Below are 25,510 nucleotides of genomic sequence, written 5' to 3'. Positions count from 1 at the left end.
TTTGGCCTTAAGTAATTTTTTAAATGCAACAACAAACTGGATAATATTGTTTGCTTTTATAAAGAAAATAGGAAACCCATAATTAAGTAGTTTTGTTATATCACCTGTATCTACAAGTGTTGTTATATCACCAGTATCTACAAGTGTTGTTATATCACCAGTATCTACAAGTGTTGTTATATCACCTGTATCTACAAGTGTTGTTATATCACCTGTATCTACAAGTGTTGTTATATCACCAGTATCTACAAGTGTTGTCAATGGGTTTTTAGCTACAAGAGCAAACATTGCAGCTTTGATTTTACTAATAATTGAAGACTTTTTTTTTAACAAGAAGTCATCTTTTGTTCTCTAGTATATATTCAGGAATCAATCATTTGATTTGTTTGGGGAATTCCCCATAATAACAGTTGCAGCAAAAACATTGCAACTTTGATCTTACTAATGATTTGAAATTTATGATCATTGATTTTTTTCATACTTATCTTTCTTATCACAGAGAAAAATTGATGCATAATAATACAGTGATACAGACTCTGTAATGAAGCTTGATCTCCAAATCATTTGTGAACTCATGAATTTAGCTTTAATGAGAATTTGATCACAAGCTCTGTTGTACTGATTGAGGATTTTAATTCTTTTTTTATCATTATTACTTTATGTTGTGTTATAATAGAGTACTTTATTGTGTTCAATACTATCTTAAGTACAGTGAGACCTGACTAGACATAACTTTCTGTCTATTACATCCAGATATCTTATTCAGTCTAATTTGATTTATAAGTTCAATGAATTTTTAGCTTACAGTGTACCTCTGTTGATTTGGTCATTATACACCAAGGCATGAGACATTTACTGTTAAATGAAGCAATCCAAAGGAAATAGTTGGTATCCATTGAAATAATTTTCTGTTTCCATATGAACAGTAAACTGTTATTTCATTATACTGAATCATAATGATGCCTTCATATTTCAGATGCAATTAGTGCCTCCATGTTAGTTGATTTTTGTTCAATTACACAGTACTGAATTTTAATGTAAAATAAGCCCAAATATATATTAACTTTGATAAGCTAATAATAATCAGAGGGAAAAACAGTGAACTTTTGCCCTTGCCAATTGTAAAATACTGTTGACCTGAAAAACAAGCCAATCAAGCCTTTTGGGAAAGTTCATAATGTAAATTATCAAAATGTTTTACCCTGGGAACATTCGGTAAATCACTGCTATTTATATTATAATTTATTACCTAATTATAAGGTTTTATCTTGTTTATTAAATATACACATAATTTCTCTTTTTTCAAAATTTATTCAGGACAGGCGATCTATTGCACTGTCGATGTACTATTGCATGGTGCAATGGTCTCCTTGAGGAGTCTATTGCACTGACCCCATAATGACCCTTATCTAAGCCTTTTGATTGGTTGAACTTTTTTAAGCGCGTCATTGATTTGGAATTTACACACAAAAAACTTGTGTGTAAAAATGTAGATGTGACTCTCGTCTGCCAATTCGTAAACATGGAGCAGTCAATTTCCTATTCTTGGTCAAATGGTTGTCTCTTTGACATATTCCCCATTTCCATTCTTTATTATATCTCATAGACAAATTAGGTAATAAAACAGTTATTAAATGGGTTGGATGCAATAGACCAGAACACTTGATAATTCTCAGTACCTCAGGACAAATATTCTGGTCTATTGCATCCAACCCATTTAATAACTGTATACTATGAAATGAATTTGACCAATTCACTCTCGTACTTTCCCCGCCAGAACATCTGAACATGAATATCAATACACTGTTCAGTACTCACAAATTTTCAAATTTATGTTGAAAATATCAACGAATAATGGAAGAAATCTATAAATAGGATAATCAATTGTATACTGTGAATATTGATGATCACTTGTGCCTAGAATGCATTTAGATTAAATTATTTGCAGAACAAGTTCTGCTTACTCGTTAAATCCTCAGCACTTGTGATCAAGTTCTGCTCACTGGTTAAATCCTCAGCACTTGTGATCATATTTTGGTTATTCAGTTTTTCCATTTAATTGGCTTATTAATATTACACTTGATTTACTTCAGAAAGTAATTATGAAAATAATGTAAATGTAACATTTGCCATGACTAAACAAATTCTCCAGTTTGGGGTTTTGTCTAGACAGGTTTTACTGTACCATATGATGTTAAATTAGATTAGGTGCTACTGTCATTCTTCTTTTGTTTGTCATCCTTATAATTTATGATAATTACACCCCAGTACATTTAAAAAGGTTTAAATTAAATTTTTATTTAAGAACATGGTTGGCATGAAATTAGGCTAATATTCATTACATTGAGAAATTTAGTTAAAAATACCCAGTGAAGAGTTGGTATTCCTTTAAATGACAATTACTCCATGAACTTTCCCATGTACACATAGTTAACTGAACATTTGACAAAGGAATTATCCATGTAAAAAATCTCATTGTTATCTTTTATTTGTCTAGTCAGCCACCTTTGACATATCATCAGGAAATGGTAATTAGATATAGCATAGACCAACTCTATTTCCAAATTCCCTGAAGTTAACAATATTACTGGCTATAAATTGGAAAAAAAACTATTAATTTAATTATTCCTTATAATTTGTTTTTGTTTATTGCAATACAATAGTGATGTTGAAATGTTGAGACTCGTCATTATATGGAAAAAAATATGCTTTGTTTTGAAAAAAAAATAACTAATTGTCACTCATTCACTATACTCAACAGTTCCGATGAATTTTCAAAAGTTTTACTATTTTGCTTCATTGTTGTTTTACCCAATAAATATGACTGAAATAATTATTCTGTTGCTATATTAAATGTAGTTTAATGTTGAGAGATGTTAGTGCTCCCTGTAGATATTTTGTTAACTATATGGTGTTTCTTTTATGGGCATTTTAAGAATTGTTGTTTCTTTTTTGTGATCTCATTTCCTTGTTATTTCTTCTATTGTTACTTTATTGAATAAAATTTATTTAAAACCCAGATCTATTGTTATGTCAACAAAACTTTCATACAGAAAAGGCAAATTACATGTTCTTGCTTCAAATGAATAATGAATACATTATGTTAAAGAAAAACAAAGCTGTTTGTTGAAGTATAAATTATTAACAACTTCTCAATTGCATTTGATTTAACTAGTCACTGAATGATTTTTAGGGCCTTGCAACTGAAAGTGGCGGTTGCCCTATAGTGGTAAATCTGTCCGTCTGTTTGGCATCCGTCCATTTATTACAAATCGTGATCAGGCTGTAAACTTGTTTGTCTTTCGATGTCGGCTTTTGACATTTTGCATGTGGGTAGATCCCTCTAAAGACAATATATCACATACCATGGATCTTGAACTTTGATTTCAAGGTCAAATTCCTTTTTTTTTCACTGACAAACTTGTGTCCTGGCTGTAACATTTTTGTCAGGTCATATTTGGCATGGGGGTAGATCATGTAAAGATGTGTTGTGTACCATGGTTTTGGACGTATGACCTTCGAACTTTGACCTCTAGGTCAAATTTCTGGTTTTTTTGTGACAAACATGTCTGGGCCTAATTTCTTTTGTCTTTTGATGTGAGTTTTTGATATTTGACATGTGGGTAGATCACTTAGAGACGATGTGTCGCGTACCATTAATTTTGACCTATGACATTTAAGTTGGACCTCAAGGTCAAATTCCTGTTTTTCATAAAAAAAAGAACTTGTGTTCATTGAACTTTGACCTTTAGGTCAAATTCTTGTTTTTTTTTTTTTTGTTGTTGACAAACTCTTGTCTAGTATGTAACTGTTCGTCTTTTGATGTGGGTTTTTGAAATTTGGCATACGCATGTGGGTTGATGGCCTTAATCAAATTCATAAATATGGCTTAATTGTCATGACGGGGCCCACAGAGATGGATTCCATCTCAATGATTTCTAGTCTACTCCTGACAGGTCCTGTAGAATTTTTGACAGTTTATAAGCCTTTAGATTTAATTCAAATCTTCATGACACATTGTTAGTGTACCAGCGGACAAAGCTCCTAACAATGGTTGTTTGTTGGTCTGCAAGGGAGACTAAATTGACTGCTTAATTAAAGAACTGGGTCTTGGCAATTCATATAGCAACAAAACGTGTTCACCTTGCACTACTATACCTATAATGTTAGCAATTTGGTACTTGTTTGTTTAAATGTTTTTTTTTTGTTTGGTATAATAAAGTACTTAAGTTGTGAAAACATGGTTCTCCTTTCTATTTATCAGATACATAAACTTAACAAGTGTCCTTAAATATAGTGGTGATAAGTGCTCAACCCCTTCCAAAACCTTTTACCACTATACTCATAGCAAAGGATCTAGATTTAACAAAGTATATATCCACCAATTCTAACCTCAACTTAAATGTTGTAATAATGTATGCGCACAATTTAATCCACCAATGATGATTGCTTTTATTGCTTACTAATATTGAACACAGGTAAACAGACAGACAAATGAAAAAGGGCCCGTATAAAACTGTAAAAAAGCTAGCTTATTAGCGTTTTTAGTTTTAGTTCATATCAGATTTATATCAAGTTTTCCTGTTTTATATTTTTGTCTTCCTTTTTTTGCTTGAGAAGTTTAATTTACTAGCTGTAGTTCGTTTGCCTATCTAAAGTAAAACAAAAGTACAGATTGACCACGTCTTTGGCGAACAAAATAAATAAATAAAACAATAAAAAAAAAAAAATCAAATCAAATAAAAAGTGAGATAACTCAAGGACATCAATAAATTTCTTGTTTGTTTTTAAATCTCCTGTTTGTTTTATTAATGTTTCGTTTCTTTTATTGTTAGTATGTTTTGTTCCTTTGTTTTTGTTGTTGTTGGATTTTTCCCCTTGATATCTATACACACTTTCAGGTGGCAGGAAAGTAATAGTTATCCCAAGGCAATATTCTTCTAAATTACTTTATCAAAACAGATTATCCATGTACTCATTGACTATGCTTACTTTTTAAGTGTCATGGATATTATGACTTTTGAAACAAAATTTGAAGTATCCTTTAACCACATATAGTTGAATGTGTTCTTGGTAAACTCAATGAAAGCGCTGTTTAATTAGGAAATCTAACTTGTAACAACTGCTACCATACTACCAAGCTCTTCGCAGCGGCAGACGTTCAATTCCTCTCTTATTAAACAGGCCTTTGGAATTTCTCGGACATGATTTAAATCAAACGTCGATTGACAATCAGATATTGTCGCGTAAAATCATTCACTTTTCCCGACTTTGCAATAATCTTGTTTTTTCCGAGATGGCAACCACCGAGTTGCTCATAAAAAGTCAAGTCCAGGGTAGATATGTTTTTTCTTTGACCGATGATATAGCATACAAAAGAAAAGAGTGGCTCCTTGAAAATGAACAACCCACACTTGTATATACAGTTATTAATATTGATAAGAATAATAACGTATCAAGGGGGTACTTTGAGGGGTTGGATGGGTAAAATTGATGCTGATCTGGAAATAGCTTAATCTTTTCACATTGTTCGTGTAGTCCTTATATCATAATTGTTGTACTGTTCTCCTATGTTAAAGGTAAACAAAACCCTAAACAATTATTTTAAGTTTATCAGTCTACTTTTGCTGTTTTCAATATAACAGACAACGTGAAAAAGTCATTCTGATTTTTCCCATTTAAGCTGACTTAAGGCCAATACTGAATCTGCTTAATTTAAGCAGTGTGGTTATCAATAACTGACAGGTGTTGGAAATATATGTAATATATATACTATACAATCCGAAGTAACACATTGCAAAAGTTTTTCATAAAATGTAATAGAAATGTTGAAAAATAGTTACATTATTTATTTTAGAATGTAATAAACAATATCATACAAGTATCATCTTTGACACTTTTTTTTCAGAAATTGTAACCTAATCTGAAGCGTTTTTTTTTTTAAATAGACGTCATACAATGACTTTTTTCTAATTGTAATAAAAATAGACATCATATAATGACTTTTGTAATTGTAATAAGTAAACCCTTTGAAAAATAAGATATTTTGATTAGTATGCATTTCAGAAACCAGCATGATTTATACTACGTTTCAAGAATGAATCATTCATTCATGTAACATATAAATATGGGAGACTCAAATATTCAAATATACACATTCTAGATAGCAGTAACACTATTAATGTTGCAGATGATATTTCAGAATTTTTTCACCGTTACCCTGTTGTGTTACATTTCCTTTCCAACCGAAGGAGATGCTTCATCTTATTCAGGTAAATAATGGCTAATTGTTTTGTAGGTGCACCTGGTCCATGCAACCAGTTTTTAATGGATTCCGAGTTGCTCATTTACTTTTGTTACTTCTAAAAATTACTTCATTGACTTGTTTGTTCTTTGTTATGTTTGTCTGTTTTTCCATGTCTGGTCTTTATCCCTGGATTACACTTTTTTATTAAAATAACTATGGTAAGACACCACACAACAGCAGATTTTTTCTCATTTTTTCATATTTCTATGCGAGTATATTGAATGATTTTTAATGGTTTTAATTATATTTATTTTGCGAAATAGCGTGTGTTTATTAATTTGTATTATGGTTGCAACGAAAGCCACCTTATATTTTCTCATTTGAGGAATATGTGGAAATGGATATTGGGCATTGGTGCAATGCAGAATGGGCTTTGGGCATGAAAGATTGACACACATTATAATTAATTATTTTTTTACATTTGTTATAATTATAAAATATATCATTAAATAAACATCAAGATTTCAATCCTTATTCAACAGATTTTTTTTCGTTTTATTATTAACGCTCCCAATCATGTCTAACCCCGCCATATACTCTGGAGAGGTGTTAACGCTCACAATCATGTCTTGCCCCGCCAGATACTTCTTGTGTCTGTCCCAAGCCAGGAACTTATAGTCCAGTGGTTGTCGCCGGTCCCAAGCCAGGAACCTATAGTCCGGTGGTTGTCTATCCCAAGCCAGGAAGCTATAGTCCAGTGGTTGTCGCTATTTGTTGTATTCGATATTATTCGTTTTAGGTTTTTCTATAAATAAGTTGGATTTTCGTTTTTTCATGAATAGTTTCGCTTTATTTATTCTAGGGCCTTTTAAAAAAATGGTACTGGTAAAGCCTATCACTGAAGACCGTTTGATGACCTGTAGAAGTGTAATTGTTCGTAGCTAGACTTTTTGTTGATGACTGTCTTATTGGCAATTGTGCCACATCTTATTTTTATATCAATTATATAATAAAAATCGTAACATTAATGATTTTCATACCGCATGGAGCGAAACGAGATATGAATAAGGCATGATACATTGGGGCAATGGAGGAAATTTGGGAATGATCAATGCACAATTTTGAGTTTATCTGAGTAGAAAAGCTGTAAAACTGAACAAAATAGTAAGTAACATAGGTGATTTTAGTACATCTGTATATAAAATATAGCATTACTCATTTATATTTAGTTTGTCCTATAACGAGTGAATGGAATCAAAACGGAGTCTATTAATTCTGGCTTTCAAAGACAAAAGACTCTTGGAATGGAGCAAATGTAAGTACACATATTTTTTGTATTTACCATTAAATGGCATGTGTTTTAGTCTTCGTTTGCTGGTAGAATATAAAGAGCATAGTAACAAAACTGCTTAATTGATAAATTGGTAAATTAGTTTGTTATATATACAAATTGTACTTCCGTACTTTTATATTTTTAGGACAAATGTAAAAGTAAGGGTGGTATCTTGGCAGAGCCGAAAAACTCTGAGATAGATAGTCAAATTACTAGCATGATGAAAAATGCAGGTAAGTTTATTTCAAGCCGGATTTTTATTCTCTGTCCAAATCAACCTAACGAAATTATGGCCTGTATGATATATCACAGAATCAAGTTTGAATACCACCTATCAGAATACAGGGTAATTTGTGTGTCCACTGTCGGTCGATTCAGGTTTTCCTCGTCATTACATTCAATGTTTTTATTACTATCTACTTTTAAGTTTCATCGTTTTTTGTTTTCTGTCCGTGCAAGCTGGTCTCAGAAACGGGAGTTCAAAATTCCTATTCACCCATTACAATACATCTTATTAGTTATTAATGTAGACAATTGAACTACGTTATTACGTCTTTCATGTTATTTGTTAGTATCTTTTAAATTATACAGATATCATGTGATAAAAGTGAACCCGAGCAATCACTGAATTATGAATTTCTATTGAAAGAAGTTGATTTTGCATACAACATTTTTGTCAACTTTGAAAAAGTCCCATTACATGTACAAAGTTGTGTGTGTTTTCCTTACTTTTATTTGGAACACCTTTTATGCTTCCGCCGTGATTCTGATATACGTATTCCACAATCTTACATCTTAAGTACAAGTCTTTATAATGGAAACTGGAGGTGATTTATGCATGCCACAAACCTGCCTCATTCGCTTCTATTTCTTACTGACAATCATTTACTGACCACATTATTAGTATTATTTTGTCACTCAGCCGTTCTACCTTAGCGATAACGTCCCGTGCAGGTCCGGGTATCAAAATAATAGGCCTGCAGCAGCGCTAAGCTTGTCGTAAAAGGCGACAAAATAGTGCTCAGAAATCTAGCCGGGGGCTAGGCGCTCTCCCCATAGAGCAACTTGGATGTGTGCCCCAGGTGGTTGAATGGGGTACCCCTGGCGTATTATATGCTGGGGTTGTCAGGCTATAATACGGAAAACCTGACAACAAACCATAGTAGTACACCGTGTTGGAAAAGATGTCACGTTCCTCGAACGTTAAAGAACCCTGCTGTGGTATTCGATAGAAGTAGGAACCTTTGCGCTCCGCCACAGGAGACTAAATTGCCCGACCCTACCCATCCCTCCCTTTTTCTTGTGGCAATCGAAATTTGTCGATTCTATTATCCTTGTGTCCCATCCCTTTTTTCATTTCATGATCATCATTTCATGTTCATCGCTTGAATATAGCTGAAATATTGCTACTCGGGCGTTAAACCCCAACAATCAATCAGTCATTCAACCTTAGCGATAACAAAATTATAGATTGCGCAGGACATTGACACTTTTTATGAGTTATCTTTCTTGATTTTGTTTTATCTGGTTGATTTTATTGGGATATGAATGCACGGTTTTCTAAATATTACAGATCTGAATGAAGACTGTGTTTACGTAAAAGTATAGTATATGTAAATCAGGAGATTATAGTTTGTTTGATGATTGAAGTTGATATGGACTGATATTCAGTCAAAATCATTACTTATAGAGGTATAAAAACGTATTTTGCTGCTTCGATGTCATCATTTTAATTTATCCATGTACATTTTGATATTGGTAGGTCATTCACCATCTGCTTATTTCTTACATGACTATTTACAGTGATGAATTTCAAGCATAATCAAATGTATTAAATTTTATAGGTGTCATATACTCATGGATTGGGTTTAGTGATCCTAACAAGGACGGAAAATATGGTTTCGTTTGGACATCTTCAAAGGAATCACTTAGTTATACAAACTGGCAACCAACAGATCCAAATAATGCACGTGGAAACAAATTTTGTGGTATGACCCATGGACAGTGGATCGATGCTCCATGTGATAGGAATACTCAATTCATTTGTCAGGCCAATCCTAGTAAGTATGGATTATACCAATTCGATAAAAGTATGAAATGGTAAAAACTGTCGTTAACCTAGGTTTTATATTAAAAAAATATGTCCAATTTAAAATTCATAAAAGACTATATCAGTTTCGTCCGAATTTAGAATTTACACAATGGTTTGTCTGAACAGATTGGTATAATTGTACGTATTTGAAATTAATAAACATGTTCATCCTATTATATGCTAGGTAATATCTAATTACATATTTCACGTAATGATACAAGAACAAAGTTCTTCCAATCTTAGTCAGTGGTTAGAAGTACACATGACTTTTAAAGAAATGTGCGGTAAAAGTTCCAGAGATTTCATGGGAGAAACCAAAATCGGCCATTACTGAATGGACCAGATACACCGGTATGGTATGCGTCATTTAAATCAGTCATTACTGAAATCGAATCTTGCACATCTTTAACTGGTATATATTTGTGTAGTGTAAGCTTAGTATTTTTGCGATGGACAAAAACAAGATAAGTAAAGAAAAGAAAACGTAAAAATGATTTTCAAAACCATTTAACGCTAGCCATTTTTTGAAATCTCGAAATTTGATACCCGCGTATATGTTCATTGGTGTTTCTAGAAAAGCTTACCCTACCGGTGCACCTGATCCATGCTCCCAGTTTTTAATGGAGCCCGATCGCGAGTTGCTCATTTTCATTTACTTTTGTTACTTTGTATGTATGAATTTAGTTACTTTATGTTCTTTTTTGTGTATGTCTGTTTTCCATGTCTGGTCTTTGTCCCTGGATTACATTCTTTTGATTAACGCAAAAACCTTGCTTCACTTAATTACTCTTTGACATAATTCGCTTATACATGATTTTTTATTCCATTTGTTTTGAGTTTTATCGTCTGTAATAACTTGTCGAATAACGTGGTTGCTACAGCTTTTAATTACAACAAAATTATAGTCATTAACCTTATACGAACTTATGCAATAACATTTTCTTATCTAATTTGTATTCACCTATGGTAAGGACTAGTGTAATGGTGTTGATACAATGTTGATTCTATTATAGTAGGAAAAAATAAACCAATGCCTTTCAGTAAAACAACATCTAGGTAATGCATTTCTTTGCATTTCAAAAACATTCGGCAAGTACAATCCTCATTTATCCTCATTATGCGAAATTATCGTGCTTATATATTGTTTTTTTTCTGAAATTGTATATACAATCCTTATGCCCCGCCATATAAAGTAGAATATATTATTTGATACTCTCCAAAACATTGCATATCCGCCAATCCATCCGTTCATTCACCGGCGGGTTTTGGATGATAAATTGAAAAGAAATCAATAACTGTTGCATAGAGAAATAACCAATACATGCTCTGTGTAGAGAGCTATTTTTATGCAAAGACTAGTAACATTGAAAATAAAGCGAATGAATCATATAATTGGCGTTCAATAAGAACACATCAATGATAACAAAGCCAGCGGAACCTACACGTTTATGTAAGGGTGATCAATTTCATAGACAGTTAGTAAAACACATGACATTTAAGACGTCCAAAGTCAATAAGTACAAAATTCAACAAGACAATTCAGTTTGTTTGTAAAACAATTAGATGAATAATTTTTAATCATCTTGTTGAACAAAACATGTGCTATTAGACTTTGAAGAAATCATGAATTGTGTCAGTGTCCCGTATTCAGAATTCTGCCCCATGAATAGGTTTTTTCTTAAGATATGCCGCACCGCACGGCTATTCGAAAATTAATATTTAATTCTTAAAAGCTTAGAATTTTACGCGTCACTTGTTTATTTTAGCTTGTGCTTCTAAATGGCAGAAATATGGAGAAAACTGTTTTTGGTTCTCAGATTCAACTGCAACGTGGGAAGATGCTAAGGTACTCGCCTCAATTGTGTGCCTTTACATATACCGAAATGAAGTTTTCACTAACCTAATCAAACTGCGTTATTTCTTTCTGTACTATTTAATGATGAAAATGGTTTTAACATGTATCTGCATATCATAATTGCATTTTGAATACAGTAAGCGTTGTTAATTTGTTTTTGTTTGGATTAGTTTGTTCAAATTGGTTTGCTACTGCGTCGTTAATGTAGAATAAACAATCACACTTTTTTCACTAAAATGATATTTTTGCCATCAATACTGAGTTCAATGCTACGTTCATGACGAATCTGCGTGCATACGAATCCTAGACGAATCCTTATGCTCATGAAAGCACGGAACCAAGTGACGAACCTAAGAGTTTGTTCAAAATCAAAATATAAAACATAGACTGCCTAAAATTTAGAAATGCAGTAAATTATGTAATCATGTTTTATTTGCTGTTTACATCTGTTAACACAGACAACCTGTAGCGAAATGGGAGCTATTTTGGCAGAACCAAAAGACTCTGAAATCGAGAATTATTTAACCAATACTCCTATTAGTAAAGGTAAGTCAACTTTACAAAATCCATCATTAAATATTGTAAATGTGCTGTTTCTGTTGTTAATAGCGTTATTCACAGAACTGCTTTCAACAAATGAAACAAGTTCAATCAAGAGGTGTTAATTTAATAAAAAAAGTTGCATTTACAATACTTGTATTAGGTAAACTACCCATTCTATGAAAGAGTAATCAAGGGAACCAAGGTTATAGCGGTAATCAAAAGAATGTAATCCAGGGACAAATACCAGACATGGACAACAGACATACACAACAAAGAACATAAAGTAACTAAAATCATACATACAAAGTAACAAAAGTAAATGAGCAACTCGGACTCTACTAAAAACTGGGAGCATGGACCAGGTGCACCGGTAAGGTAAGCGTCCTCTGCTTTTCTAGAAACATGAAGAAATGTGAGAAAGGGAATGGAGATTATGTGTGAAGAGAAGGGGATTTTGCATGGGGAAAACCGAGGAAATTTTTAAAGCATTAATTTATATAAATAATTACCAATAGTATCTTAAATATTGGAGATTTAAAAAATAAAATTTAATATGATAATGCTAATTTCTAAAAAAAGAAAAATGAAATGGTGGTTCAATGAGAGGGTGGGGATTGGTCTGTGGGGAAAGGGTCATAGGGACTGGAGAAATTGAGAATGGGGAATGGGGGATGGTATATGGTGCAAATGTAAATTAATACTATTCCAAGAGCTGTAACTACTTTTAACATTTGAAATTTTGCAGTAGTTATGGCTTGGATAGGACTAAGTGATTTGAAAACAGAAGGTCAGTTTCTGTGGGAGTCTACATCAGAACCCATTAGTTTTAACAACTGGGGACCTCACGACCCAAACAATATTAAGGGCATCGAACATTGTGTCCTGATTAATTGGGAACGCCAGTGGGTTGACGCTCCATGCAATTGGAAAAAACATTTGTGTGTCAAGGCAAACTTTAGTAAGTTTAGTGAGTAGTTTTTTATGATTATTATCAAATATCAAAGTGATATCGAACGGCCAAGTCATCGCAGAAGGACGTATGTTATCATAAAATGTACTTAAAAGATTAATGAAGGCACATTTTTACTTTTGCGTCAACTACGTTCTTGTTTGCATATACACTTGTCTCGCCTTATGTTTTTTTTCTTCAATTGCGACTGAAATCTTTTCCACAGAAAATAACAAATAGACATGAAAATAAATTGATTATTTATGTTATATTTTTTACCTTTTAGACGTGATAACAGACCCTTTCGGAAGTGACGACAGACCCTTTTGGAAGTGACGACAGCACGATATTCCAATGTTTGACAACCAATAAATTTATCATTAGCTGTCGTCTTAATAAATTGTAGTGTACCACAACAGAAAAAAAATTCCATTAAAAAAAAAAACAAACAAACAAAAAATAATTATAAAAGAAAATTAAACAACCTCAACAACACAGATGTCAGTCACGGTACAATTCAAAATCTGACTAAATCCTTTACAGACTTTCTCATCACCTTTGTTAGGTTCTATGATGCTTAAACTACAGCGGCATCTGATGTATGCTCCGCACGTATTTTGGAGTTTAGTGTTTGGTCAATTGGCAGAGACCAGTTATCGTACATGGTATGACTTTTCAGAATTTGCCAACAATGCCGACTATTTGATAAAAGATGTTGCCTATAGTCTAGGGTCGACATGTCAAAAATTCTTCTGTCACCTGACTGAACTATATAGTGTTGACTTCGAATAATCTGCACCTGGTCCATGCTCCCATGCTCATTTACTTTTGTTACTTTGTATGTATGATTTTAGTTACTTTATGTTCTTTGTTGTGTATGTCTGTTTTCCATGTCTGGTCTTTGTCCCTGGATTACATTCTTTTGATTACCGCTATAACCTTGGTTCCCTTGATTACTCGTTCAATTGTCGTAGATGTTTTCCTTTCCAACCCATGTGACCCTCATCTAGAGGAACGACTGGTGTCTTGCATAAAACAGGAACTGCTCCGAAACACCCGAGTTAATTCCTTTCTTCTTTTTTGAGTGGGAGGGTCATGATGTTGATTGTTTTGTTTTATTTTTCTTCTTTTATGTTGTGTGTTATCAAAAGATTTCCCCTCGTTATTTGAATTTTAATATCATAAATTTCCATTCTTTGTGCAGTAATACACCTGTTTCCGTTGCATATGTTGTTTATATTATTTTTCAGCTATATTGAAGAGCTAGACGCTACTAATCTATATGCGCCACCACTGCATTTGGACAAAATTTATAAGAAAGAGTAATCAAGAGTAACCAAAGGAATCAACAGAACGCAATCCCGGGAGAATTACTTGAAAACAGTCACACACACAAAGCAAAGAACAGAATATAACCAAATAATACGTGCAATGAAACACAAATAAAACAGCAACTCGGACTCCACTAAAAACTAGGAGCATTGACCAGGCCCATCGCTTGAAATAGCGTACACTGCATCCTTGAAACACCCGCCGAGTTGCTCATAAAAAGTCATGTCCGGCGTAGACGGATGAAGAGAGAAAAACAATTATGACGATTATTTGGTTATCATGGTGCAGATGGATAAACCGTATCCATCTTGCACATAAACATACTTCTCATACGCTGCCTAAAACAGTTTTGGTTTGCAATATGAAGGTCTTGTTGAGAAATATTGTGTTTATGACACACAGAATATATGTCATGGAATTATATTATAGCAACAAATTAATTCTCTGTAAATTTTATTTATATTTAAATTTTCATGGAAAAGTTTTATGTTTCCAGAAATATTCAAGCAAATGTTTTTTTTACAATTATTTTTTAATAATATCAAACAACGATTTCTGAATGTTTCGTTAGTGTTTGAATATAGTATCATTATGGCCACATTACAAAATATTACAATCATTATTCATTTTTCATCGAATATTCGTGTTATATTTATACCTCCAATTGAAGGAGGTACATAGTCTGTCCTTTTGTTCGTCCCCTGTACTAATCCGGAACTCATCAGAAACTGCTAAATGGACTTTGATGAAACTTTAACAAATTTTTTATTACATGATGTCATTGTGTGCCCCAATTTTTTTTTTATCTGAGCGATTTAAGGATTTCCTGCAGCAAAATTTTCATTTGTTGTTCTAATTTGCTACTCCTCTGAAACATCTTTTTTTCTCGATTCCCGACAAAACTAGCTGTTTTTAGGAAGGTAATTTTCTATTTAGTTGAACAGTTTAGTTTATCTCTGCTTGATTTTATAATTCTGGTTTAGAAGCACATGACTTTCAATATTTTCGGTAGACTGTAAACGAGAAGGAGTTTTGTAATGAGCAATTTTATTATACTAATATTTCGTTTTTTCGTGTAGCACCAAGGCTGTGGATATTTGGCACTCGGACCATGAAGACAAGGACCATTTAAGATCTTGACCTCGGAATCAAATTATAACATTGTGGAAACTATTAATTAAGTTGCATACCTTAATTAATGGCTCATGTTTTAAACCACTATTCCATACTTATTCACTGTGGTTTGAGGACATCTGTTTCACCGATAGTTTAATCATTATTCAATTATTAAACGGCCAATTTGCTTCTATTCTGTTGATTTTTCTGAAAAGAAAATTTGAAAACAAGATGAAAAAATGGTGTATAACTGCTAGTATTTCACTGAGTACCAATAAAATCATGCAAAGTTTTACAAAAACAATAAATCTTAAAGCTGACAAATATAAAACATTTATGTACCAGTCTTCGTAAGAATCAGACAGTAAATGAAACTTAAAAAAACTGATTCTAACAATTTTTTGTCCTGGTGTCATGGAACTCAACATATAAAGGCTAAATTTGACATATCTCTTTGGTACAATGAGTTGTATATTCGTTAAATGCAATTCAAATGAACAATTCAGTGACAGATACCAAAATGCAAAAACTAAGACCTGAAAGTTTTAATTGACAAGAAAGCTTACCCCACCGATGCACCTGGCCAAAGTTACATATTTACTTGTAAATTTGTATGTATTATTTTGGTTCTCTTATGTTCTTTGTTGTGTGTGTCTTTTTTTTTCAATTCTGGTCTTTTCCCCTGGATTACATTCCTTTGATTTCCGTTATATTCTTGGTTCCCGTCAATACTCTTTTTTATTATTATTTTACAAAGATAGAAACTGTAAATGTGGACAGGGGACAGTTATGAGTAGATTCGTATCAGCTGAACATTGGAACATTTATCAGCGTTGTGCCTGATCTTGATGACTTAATCTTGAGATATCAATCGTATTGAAAAATTAATATGCTTAATTCTGCAATTTATTATTTTAAACAGTGTTGGGAAAAGGTATCTCTATTTTTTTTACCTCTGACAAATTCATTTTGAATTGATTGTTTTGGTTCTGTTTAGGATTTTCAAAACTATTTTGACACATTACCTTACCATTAGAAATTAAGTTTATATTCACAATTTCTGTTTTGTAAAACATCTTTTCTGAAGTGCAATGTAAAAAAAGGAAAGAAAATAGAGTAATTTATTACAATTACCATAGTTTTCCTTCACAGACAAAGTATTTTTGCCAATTGCACGGTGCATCAGCCCACTGTTTATACCAATTTGTTAGGACATAACGTTCGTTGCCTTCGTCATTGTTTGGGTCACCAGGTATCTAGTTGGAATAAGTTATAGGCTCTGATAAAGATTCCCAAATAAATTCACCTTCTTGTTGTAAATCACATAATCCTATCCAGTACATAATATCTGGAAGTGTTACAATTTCAAACATATACACAAACTGAAACTATAAGGGCCAAAAAAATCTTTTTACTTAATCATCATAAGAAAGGAAAAGGAAGTCTAATTTCCCTGTTTGTCGATTTGAAAGACTTTTTCAGTCAGATGTGTTTTTGCATTATGTCAAATATTTGTTCATATGCATTGCTCTTCCGAGTTACCTCCATAAACATATCATTAACACTCGCTACTACTCTGACTGTAATTTGGACATTGAACAGGTTTGCCATTTTTTAGTTTTCGAGCTTTTCAGAAACTGAATTGAATAAAGTATTTATCGTCTTAAGGGGAACGAATGTTGTTTTTTATTTGTTGCAACCCGAAAAGATAGGTTTATGTTCTTTTCATTTGTATACAAATGTATGGATGGTGACAGTCTAAATTCTGGCCTATTGTTTCTTTACAAAGTATACAGCTGAATGAATTTAAAATATACAGAAAGTATTTTATTCATAAAAAATCGACCAGGTTTATTGGTCTACTTGAATAAGGAAACCATTTTACTGGTATTCGAACATATCTTTACTTACTGCATCGTCAGTAAAGAATATGTTTGTTTCAGCATCTTTCGGTTCTGCCAAAATAGCCCCAACACTGCCACATATTTCCTATATCAATATCGTAACACAGCAACCAAGATAGTTTAATTTCGTTAAATGAAAATCACAATACAAAATAAAAAGGTTAAAATGACATTTCTTTCAAAAGAAAAATAAATCAAATGACGTCCAAGCTATAAATGTTCTAAACCACAAATAGGAATGCTTAGTTTTTTAGGAATAAATCGATAATGTTTCACGAAATAAACAATACACGAATAAGCCTTTGGTCCTTGCCATGTGGCGGTTATGTTAGATAACCAGTAGCAATGTTCTCCCTTTTGATACCACCCGGCTGAACATGCTATAAAGATATTGAATGTTCATCATTTATTTAAGATCGGTGCCAGTACTACCACGAGCGTTCTTGAAAAAATAATTTAAACCTAACTGCCACTGTAATGTTATTGAAAGTATTGCATTAAGTTGACCTGAGTCTTATTGAAATTTCTAAAAACTTCGATGCTATCCAATTTCTTTATATTAATTTCACATTTGTACTATATGAAGAGCGACAAGTATACAGCCACTGCATTACTCATTAGGTAAAGGGCAATTATATATTTGTATTTTCATATCAAGAATTACCTCGAATTTTACATACAATTGAATGTTTTTATATAATAGTTCTGCAAATTTTCTTCTAAAAACAAGAATAGTTTTTTTTGACACATTAGCAATTATGATAGGATAAGAAACACCCCAAAACAATCGTATAAATATTGTAAATTTTGATATACTGAATTGAAGTCAATTCGTATTGGCAAGGTTTTCTATCGTTATATATCATATCATAAATACATTTTTGATTACTATAATGCCCTTTTCAATAAATACTCATATCAATAAAAAGCATAATCAGTAGTAATTGAATCAATGTATTAAAATAAAGTACATGTTGGCTACAGAAGGACACTCAATCTTTGAAAATCAAAGAGATTGAGTATTTAATCGATTTAGACTGTGTTTTAGTTTTCAGAACGGGCAAATGAGTTATTTTGTAAGATTATCATTAATATGTTAAAACGATTGAAATGAATAAAAAAAAACAATGTAATGTTGTTGTTGTTAACTTGCTAAAATTTGATAAACGTTGTTTAAGTTTGCTGACATTTGCTATTTGTTTCTGAATTTGACTGAATTTAAAAAGTTTAAAAAGTATGAAAACTCACTTAAATATACACAATTTCACAAGCTTTTATGGAATTTTACTAATTGTTACTGCATTATGTTAATCTTATACTTATTGGATGAAATTAGCAGAATTAAATTTCGATACATAGAAAAATCGAGATCCAAAGACAAAGGTTACGAAACATAATAATATTCAAGTACTAACGTTCAAAATGGGAAGGCAAAATTCCTACATCGCGATATCCATGAACTAAAAGTATGAAAAACATCCTCACCTTTATCAATTCCCATTCTGCTGGTATAACCGTCTATATCTGAATCTTTAGGTTCCGCCAAAAAAAGCCGCCAATATCGTCACATTTGTCCTAAAATTATAGTATTTATATTTTAAGTGATGTCAGAACAATCCAGACTTTTATAGTATTTCTAAAAAAATCCACAAACTTTGTTTTTTTATTACATTACTGCATGAAATCCTGCAAAATTTATCATATGGAAGAAAAACATCGCTTTGTTCAAATATAAGCTTTCTCAAAAATTGACCAAGAATCGATCTGACCAAGATTCGATTTAACCGGGCGGCTTAAACGGTAGTAATTTGTTTGTTTCTTTCGGAGCTTTTCAGGTTTCACATGCCCCATGTTTTACTTTATCTAACGAAATGTAAATCTTTTGATGAAGAAAAAAGGAGTATAGTTCAATGGATGCATGTGTTAATGGGGAGAACACTGGTAATAATATTTTTCTTTATTATTTTCCTGTTTTGCAACCAGCAGTATTTCACAATGAATTTTGTTCATTATGATATTATTTCTTGGAGCGCTTAGTAAATCATGACATTTTAAAATTGGTATCCGTTACAAATTTTGTATTTATTACCTTATAAACGCAACCATGTTGCCCCTTATCTAACATAACAAAATGTAAAACTCACATTGGCTCCATTCCATGTGTCTGTAACGTCCGAAAACCAAAAACAAAAGTCTGCTCTCCTCTCCCAATTAGCTGGACAAGCTGAGTGTTGTTAAGTTAAAAAATGAATGTGAAATAACAATAGATAAAAATGTACTATATGCATTAAAATTATACATTTTAAAAATGTTATCTTTGATTTATATTTTTCCTACTGTTTTTTTTCCAAATTCGCTATAAAATAGTTTTGTTCTTTTAAATATGCAAACAAAGCTCCTTCTACATCACATAATGCTTTGTAAGAATTTAATTTAAGATCTTTGCCACGCAGAGGTGTTCTGTGAGATGCTCAATAAGTTCGAACATTTTGAGTTGTAGTTTGTAGTAGAATTTGGCATAAAACGTAGATATTTCATGAGGACACAAATCAAACACTCATATCAACATCTGAAATTTGAAACTCTTATTGCTTTTTCATATCACTTTTTGACTTGGTTCCGGTCGAAGCTGTTGCCTTTCAAATGTATTTTTAATAATGGTATGTTAACATAAAACTCGTGCAAAATTAAAAATTCAAATACGGATGTAATACTGCAAGAAGATTAACTCACATTTTAACTCCAATATAATACCAGAAAGATAATTTGTTTTGAAAAGTTTACTTACATGTACATAATACTTGCCTGCATAAGAATTTGTGGTATTTTAATCTTGTTTCGATGGCAAGGACTGCATAAACAAAACACACACAAATGCTAAATTTGACAACTGAAAGAAAAACGACTGCTGGCTCATGACTTCTTATATTAATGAATTATTTTGAAAACTGGAGGCTGCTTTTAAACATTCGCGAAATATTTGATTAATGATATCATTTGGCAAAAGTACCATAACTTAACACTTATTTCACTAAAAAACTTTTAAAACTTTAGGCATTGCAAATGAAAACACATGATATTGAAATGCCTTTTTTAAAACGTGTATGGATAAAATGTGATCTGTTACTGTTTACTAGACTGATGGTGTCTGACTGAAATATCTACATTGTAACAGTACAATTATCGAATGCAAATAATATATTTAACTGACATGTCAACTTGGCAAAAATATCGCTATACTGTCATTCCATTTAAATATTATAACGAGAATAGGTATGGTGTATATGTCATTACTATAATCACTGTGGTATCAAAATTAAATGACCTCGTTCTATATACACTATGTACCTATGTAAACAATTCATATAAAACAAATCCAAGATGTTAGTGTAAAATCAGATGTGCTCATGTAATCAATTTGAATGATTTCAGGTCACAGAACCATTATTTGATTAATATACACACAAACAAGTGGTAATCTTGTTCCCTGGTTAATATCATAAGCGACCATAGGACAGCAAAAAAAAAATAGACACCGATGGATATGTACAATCTATAAGTAAATTGCCGCTTTCGAAATAAAATAAAAACAAAGATGAAATTATCTATATTAACTTAATTACTGTGCATTTGTATCGGAAGATGATATAAGTAATTAGAAAAAAAATATTTAAACGTATTTCTTTTATATTTGAATATTAGAACGTATAAAGTAAATAAAATAATGTCATATTCGCACAGTCAATCAAACAATAGAAGACGTCATTTGAAACTTGTGGATCAAAAATATTATGCAGACTTTAAGGTTAAAACAAGTGGCAGCAACAGATAAGCACGTTTTAGAGGAGATGCGAATACAAAATACAAAATAGTTATCCCAACCACAGTGATTAATATTTTTCACACTACTAGAAATTAAAACACCATTTTCAGTTAAGATATTGGAATAGTAGGAAAAAATTAACATTACATTATTTAGTCTGTATGTGCAGATGCAAAATGATACAATATTCTATACAATGTTCATATCACGCTTATAACATATACAATCGTTATTTCGCAACGCTTGACATGATGAATTTTCGATAAAAGGCTGATGTTAATTAGAACATTATCTCGTCAAAATACAATCTATATCATAGTCATAGTGAAGCTCAATAAAGTAAAAAGTTTGAGCTTTGATGAGGTAGAACGGGGTACTGTTCGTATCTGGAAAAGTATTTTGCATAAAGATGCAGTGCTGCAAGAAACCTAACTCAAATGATGTTGGCTCAAAAAACAACTACAACAAAATTCACTGAAGCATATTGACTTCTTACACTGCATTCATTTAATAGTTAGGATGCATTGATCCGTGTAATTTGAATCATTGTTGACATATAGCAAAAGTACACAATTATCATCATATTAACGCGTAACATCTGTTGCAATTAAAACTAGTCCATCTATCTTTTAATTCTTTTAGGCATAACAAATCGTAATGTATGAAATGTAAATGCTAAAAGGAATGATATTGTTCACGTTTTTAAAACGTGTTGAATAATCTGATACCGTTTACTTACCTAAACAGGCTGACATAGGAAATAAAATGAAAAACTTATCAAATCTACATTAAAGAGTCATGCTAACTTGTCACTACATTTTTTTAATTTCTTTTAAACTGTAAATATTAACTATATCATAAAATATAGTCGGATAGTAATTCTAATCTTTTTACACATATCATAACATTTTTATATAGGTACAAACTACTCACATGGTGTTATTCCTCTAAATACACTTTAGGTAAAAGAAGTATTATGTGATTAAAACATTCAAAAGAGTAAACCAAGGTTATAGCGGTAATCAAAATAATGTAATTCAGGGACAAAGACAAGACATGGAAAACAGACAAACACAACTAAGAACATAAAGTAACTAATTAATACATAAAAATTAACAAAAGTAAATGAGTAACTCGGGTCCACTAAAACCTGGGAGCATGTACCAGGTGCATCGGTAGGGTAAGCATTCAGTGCTTTTCTAGTAACACCCAGCGAGCTGCTCTTAAAAAGTGCAGTCCGGGAGAGACAAAAGAAGAAAGGGAAACTTTGACAGTTTTCATGGTGCAGATGGATACACTCGGACAATTCACCAGTTCATTATAACGACGATAAAACTTCTGCAGTGAAGACTTCAACCTTGTAGCAACATACCCCTGTTGCAGAAGCTTAATTGTAAGAAGTCCAGCGCGATACAAAAAGTCTGCGTATTTACAGCAAGCTCTTAAATAACGTATGAGCTGTGATATGAAAAGTCCATACGCAAGTGCTGAAGGGATGTTGCCACAGAACGTTGACTATTCTGAATGGAAAGTCATCACGTTTGTCGCAAAGTTTGCTCAATACTTTTTCTTTACTATCCTCAGAGTAGGTCGAGATATGAGGCTGACTTCACAGTATCTGTAGTATCCTTTATCTCAAGGTATATATCAAATTTAGGTAACAAGGATTGTTTAACGATAATACATCATCTATATAGCGGAAACTGAAATTAAAGGATCAAGCTAAACGATGTTCAGCTAGAGAGTCAGCCTAATAAGAGTGAAGGAATAAGTCAGCAAGTAGAGGAGCCCAATGTATGAGGAATCTCTACCGAGATTTATATGTTCGCATCTAGGCGTGTCATATTTTGTTTTGAGAAACAACGATGTATAATTTTTTATGAATCTTGATTTTAAATGAGTATGGGGAATAAAAGTATAAAGTGTTGAAAAATCATAGGTTTGAATGCTATTATATTCCGACATTAATCTTGAATTGAGGGTCTCCAAAAGATCTTTCGAATTTTTTAGGATCCACATTGAATTAATACCAATAATGGAGTATCGAGTGTTGCAGTATGACTGGAGACCCTCTCTAACAGCTGTGAGTGTAGAAGTAAAACGTTTTGAAGAGTTGCAATAAAGAATTAGCATTAGCGTTCTCTGCATTTTCAAACGACATTGAAATATTTGATTGAAATTGGCGTTTCGTTATAATTATTTCCTAAAAGTCATTTTTAGTCAGTCAGTAATTATGGATACAAAATAATACGAGATAACGTTCACATGACGTTAATTTCAAACAAAAATCGGTATTGCCCAAATTATTACATGATGATTGTTTCGTAAAAAAAGAACACTATCTTGTGAATTAGAGGATCGATATGTCCGAAATTGAATCATTCTTGCAAGTTATATATGAAAACAGTAAGACGAAAAATATAGCATGGATTTGGAGATCGATTTTAAAAATTTCATCAAAATTAATCAGAACAAAGCAACTAAAAAATGACAAACGTGACAAACTTAATAAAATATGTTTCTATTTTACTTATGTTTTATTCTGGTGTTCATATTTGTTGTAAGTTACCTTGTTTTATTTGTGGTTAGGTTTTTGTTTGTTTGTTTGTTTTTGTTTGTTTGATTGATTGTTTGTTTGTTTGTTTTGTTTTTGTTTTTGTATGACTTATTTTTGTTTTGACATTTTATCTAGCCTACATTTCTAAACTTGACTTGAATTTTATTACTGCTTGACTTTTATTTCGTTTAACTTGAAACCGACGTTTCTTCTGTCGTTTTATAAGTTTCCCAATCTTTTTTTCAGAAATCTATGAAAGTTATCAGTTTTGATGCATGTGTCACTGATTTATTTACATGTGTACAACATTTTTTTCATAGACATCACAGTGAATAATTAAGGTAATGGGAACAAATCCTGCTCGTAAAATTTCCGAACATTTTTTCAAAGTATTATCTTTATATGCTTTTGAACATTTTTATTTAACGGAATACATCATTATAAATCTGACATTTCAATATATAAGCAAAATTATACATCGTGCTATACATCTATTCTCGCTTGCGATTACAATTGTATTAAGCGTTTGAAGCCAAAACCTGGATAATGCGGCTTTTAAATTCTTAAATCTGTATCTTAACCAAATATTGAATTCCAAAGTCTGTGTCTGTAAATTTGTGATATTTATTTGAAAATTTACAAGTATACATTTAATTTCACTAGGCAATATATATATGCTCCACGTACGTATTCAATTATCTGCAAAGCCGGAGTTTTTTACATTGATTTTTAATGTTCTCAACATGAAGTAAAATCGTCGTACTGCATGACGCAGCATTTGGTATGGATAAATGATCGTATAACAGTAATACATGTAGCAATATACCATTGCGTAATAAAGAATTTCCAATTATAATCCACTATAAGCAGTAATGATAATTTATTTAGATAAATGAAGTCAACAATGGAAAGAAAAGTTAATCAGTAAATGTGCAGCAAAATTAAAATTTTATCTCAATGATTTATATAGCATCAAAATAAAACACTACTGCAATGCGGAGAGTGCAATCAAGAATAAAGTAAACAATGTTTTCATTCATAATAGTCAGGCTCAATAGTGCATTAAATAAACACGGAGAGCATGGACCAGGTGCACCTAACAGTCTTGAAAGAAAGCAAAAATAAATAAATAAATAAATAAATAAATAAATAGATAAATAAAAAAAAATAAAAACAACAACAAAATCGATAAGGTTCAGCATCGTTGTAAAAGCAAGTTAGTTAAAGGATAACTCGGATTGGAACTAACTCTATTATTATCAAATAAAACTCGAGAAAATTGAAAAATCTATAAAATAAGAACAAAGATATTTATGGAATCTACAACGATAGCAGGTTGATTATGGAAATTTCACACAACATTATTAAAACTTTGAAAATGTATTTCTCGAAATTTGAGAAATTTCATTATCAGCGTGCTGGAGTTGTAAATTTTTTTTTAAAATGAACACTGATTTTTGTATTTAGATATATATAAGGATCGTATACTAATACTTTTTTATAGTTGTAAAGCAAAACTGATGATATTGAACAATTTAAAATGATATATGACACAAATTTTGTTTAGAAGTTATAATTGTTCACTGCTCGTGGTTCATGTTACCTCTAATAAGGAACACCTTGAACCGTTACCGATACTTTATTATTAAAACAGTTGATTAAATGTCCCCTTTGTCCTACATGTAGCTGGCACAAAAATATACCTATCATTATGATATAATCATCGCTTTAAAATACCAAGTACTTAATTGCAATGTTC

General features: G+C 31.8%; 1 protein-coding gene across 1 annotated transcript; it reads left to right on the top strand.

The window, feature by feature from the left end:
* Positions 1–7,123: 7,123 nt before the first annotated feature.
* Positions 7,124–13,826, top strand: LOC148610738 (C-type mannose receptor 2-like). Its single transcript, XM_088543231.1, has 7 exons — positions 7,124–7,174; positions 7,726–7,813; positions 9,425–9,640; positions 11,439–11,518; positions 11,986–12,073; positions 12,816–13,028; positions 13,306–13,826. The coding sequence occupies exons 1-7, from the start codon at positions 7,124–7,126 to the stop codon at positions 13,353–13,355; spliced, it is 786 nt and encodes a 261-aa protein (XP_088399357.1). The 3' UTR covers positions 13,356–13,826.
* Positions 13,827–25,510: the final 11,684 nt, after the last annotated feature.

This window comes from Perna viridis, chromosome 8 (genome assembly GCF_037379345.1).
Source record: "Perna viridis isolate PV_CMFRI_1.1 ecotype Kerala chromosome 8, ASM3737934v1, whole genome shotgun sequence".
NCBI classification, from domain to species: Eukaryota; Metazoa; Mollusca; class Bivalvia; order Mytilida; family Mytilidae; genus Perna; species Perna viridis.
The sequence above is the reverse complement of the archived record's forward strand: the minus strand, read 5'-3'. Positions and strand labels throughout refer to the sequence as shown.

What these genes read in the sequence shown, in the direction of transcription:
- LOC148610738 (XM_088543231.1), top strand. Translation starts at nt 7,124, where the DNA reads ATGGTACTGGTAAAGCCTATCACTGAAGACCGTTTGATGACCTGTAGA. An exon ending in TAGCATGATGAAAAATGCAG is followed by an intron (nt 7,814 to 9,424) that starts GTAAGTTTATTT and finishes TAAATTTTATAG; the next exon opens with GTGTCATATACTCATGGATT. An exon ending in GTGTGTCAAGGCAAACTTTA is followed by an intron (nt 13,029 to 13,305) that starts GTAAGTTTAGTG and finishes TTTACCTTTTAG; the next exon opens with ACGTGATAACAGACCCTTTC.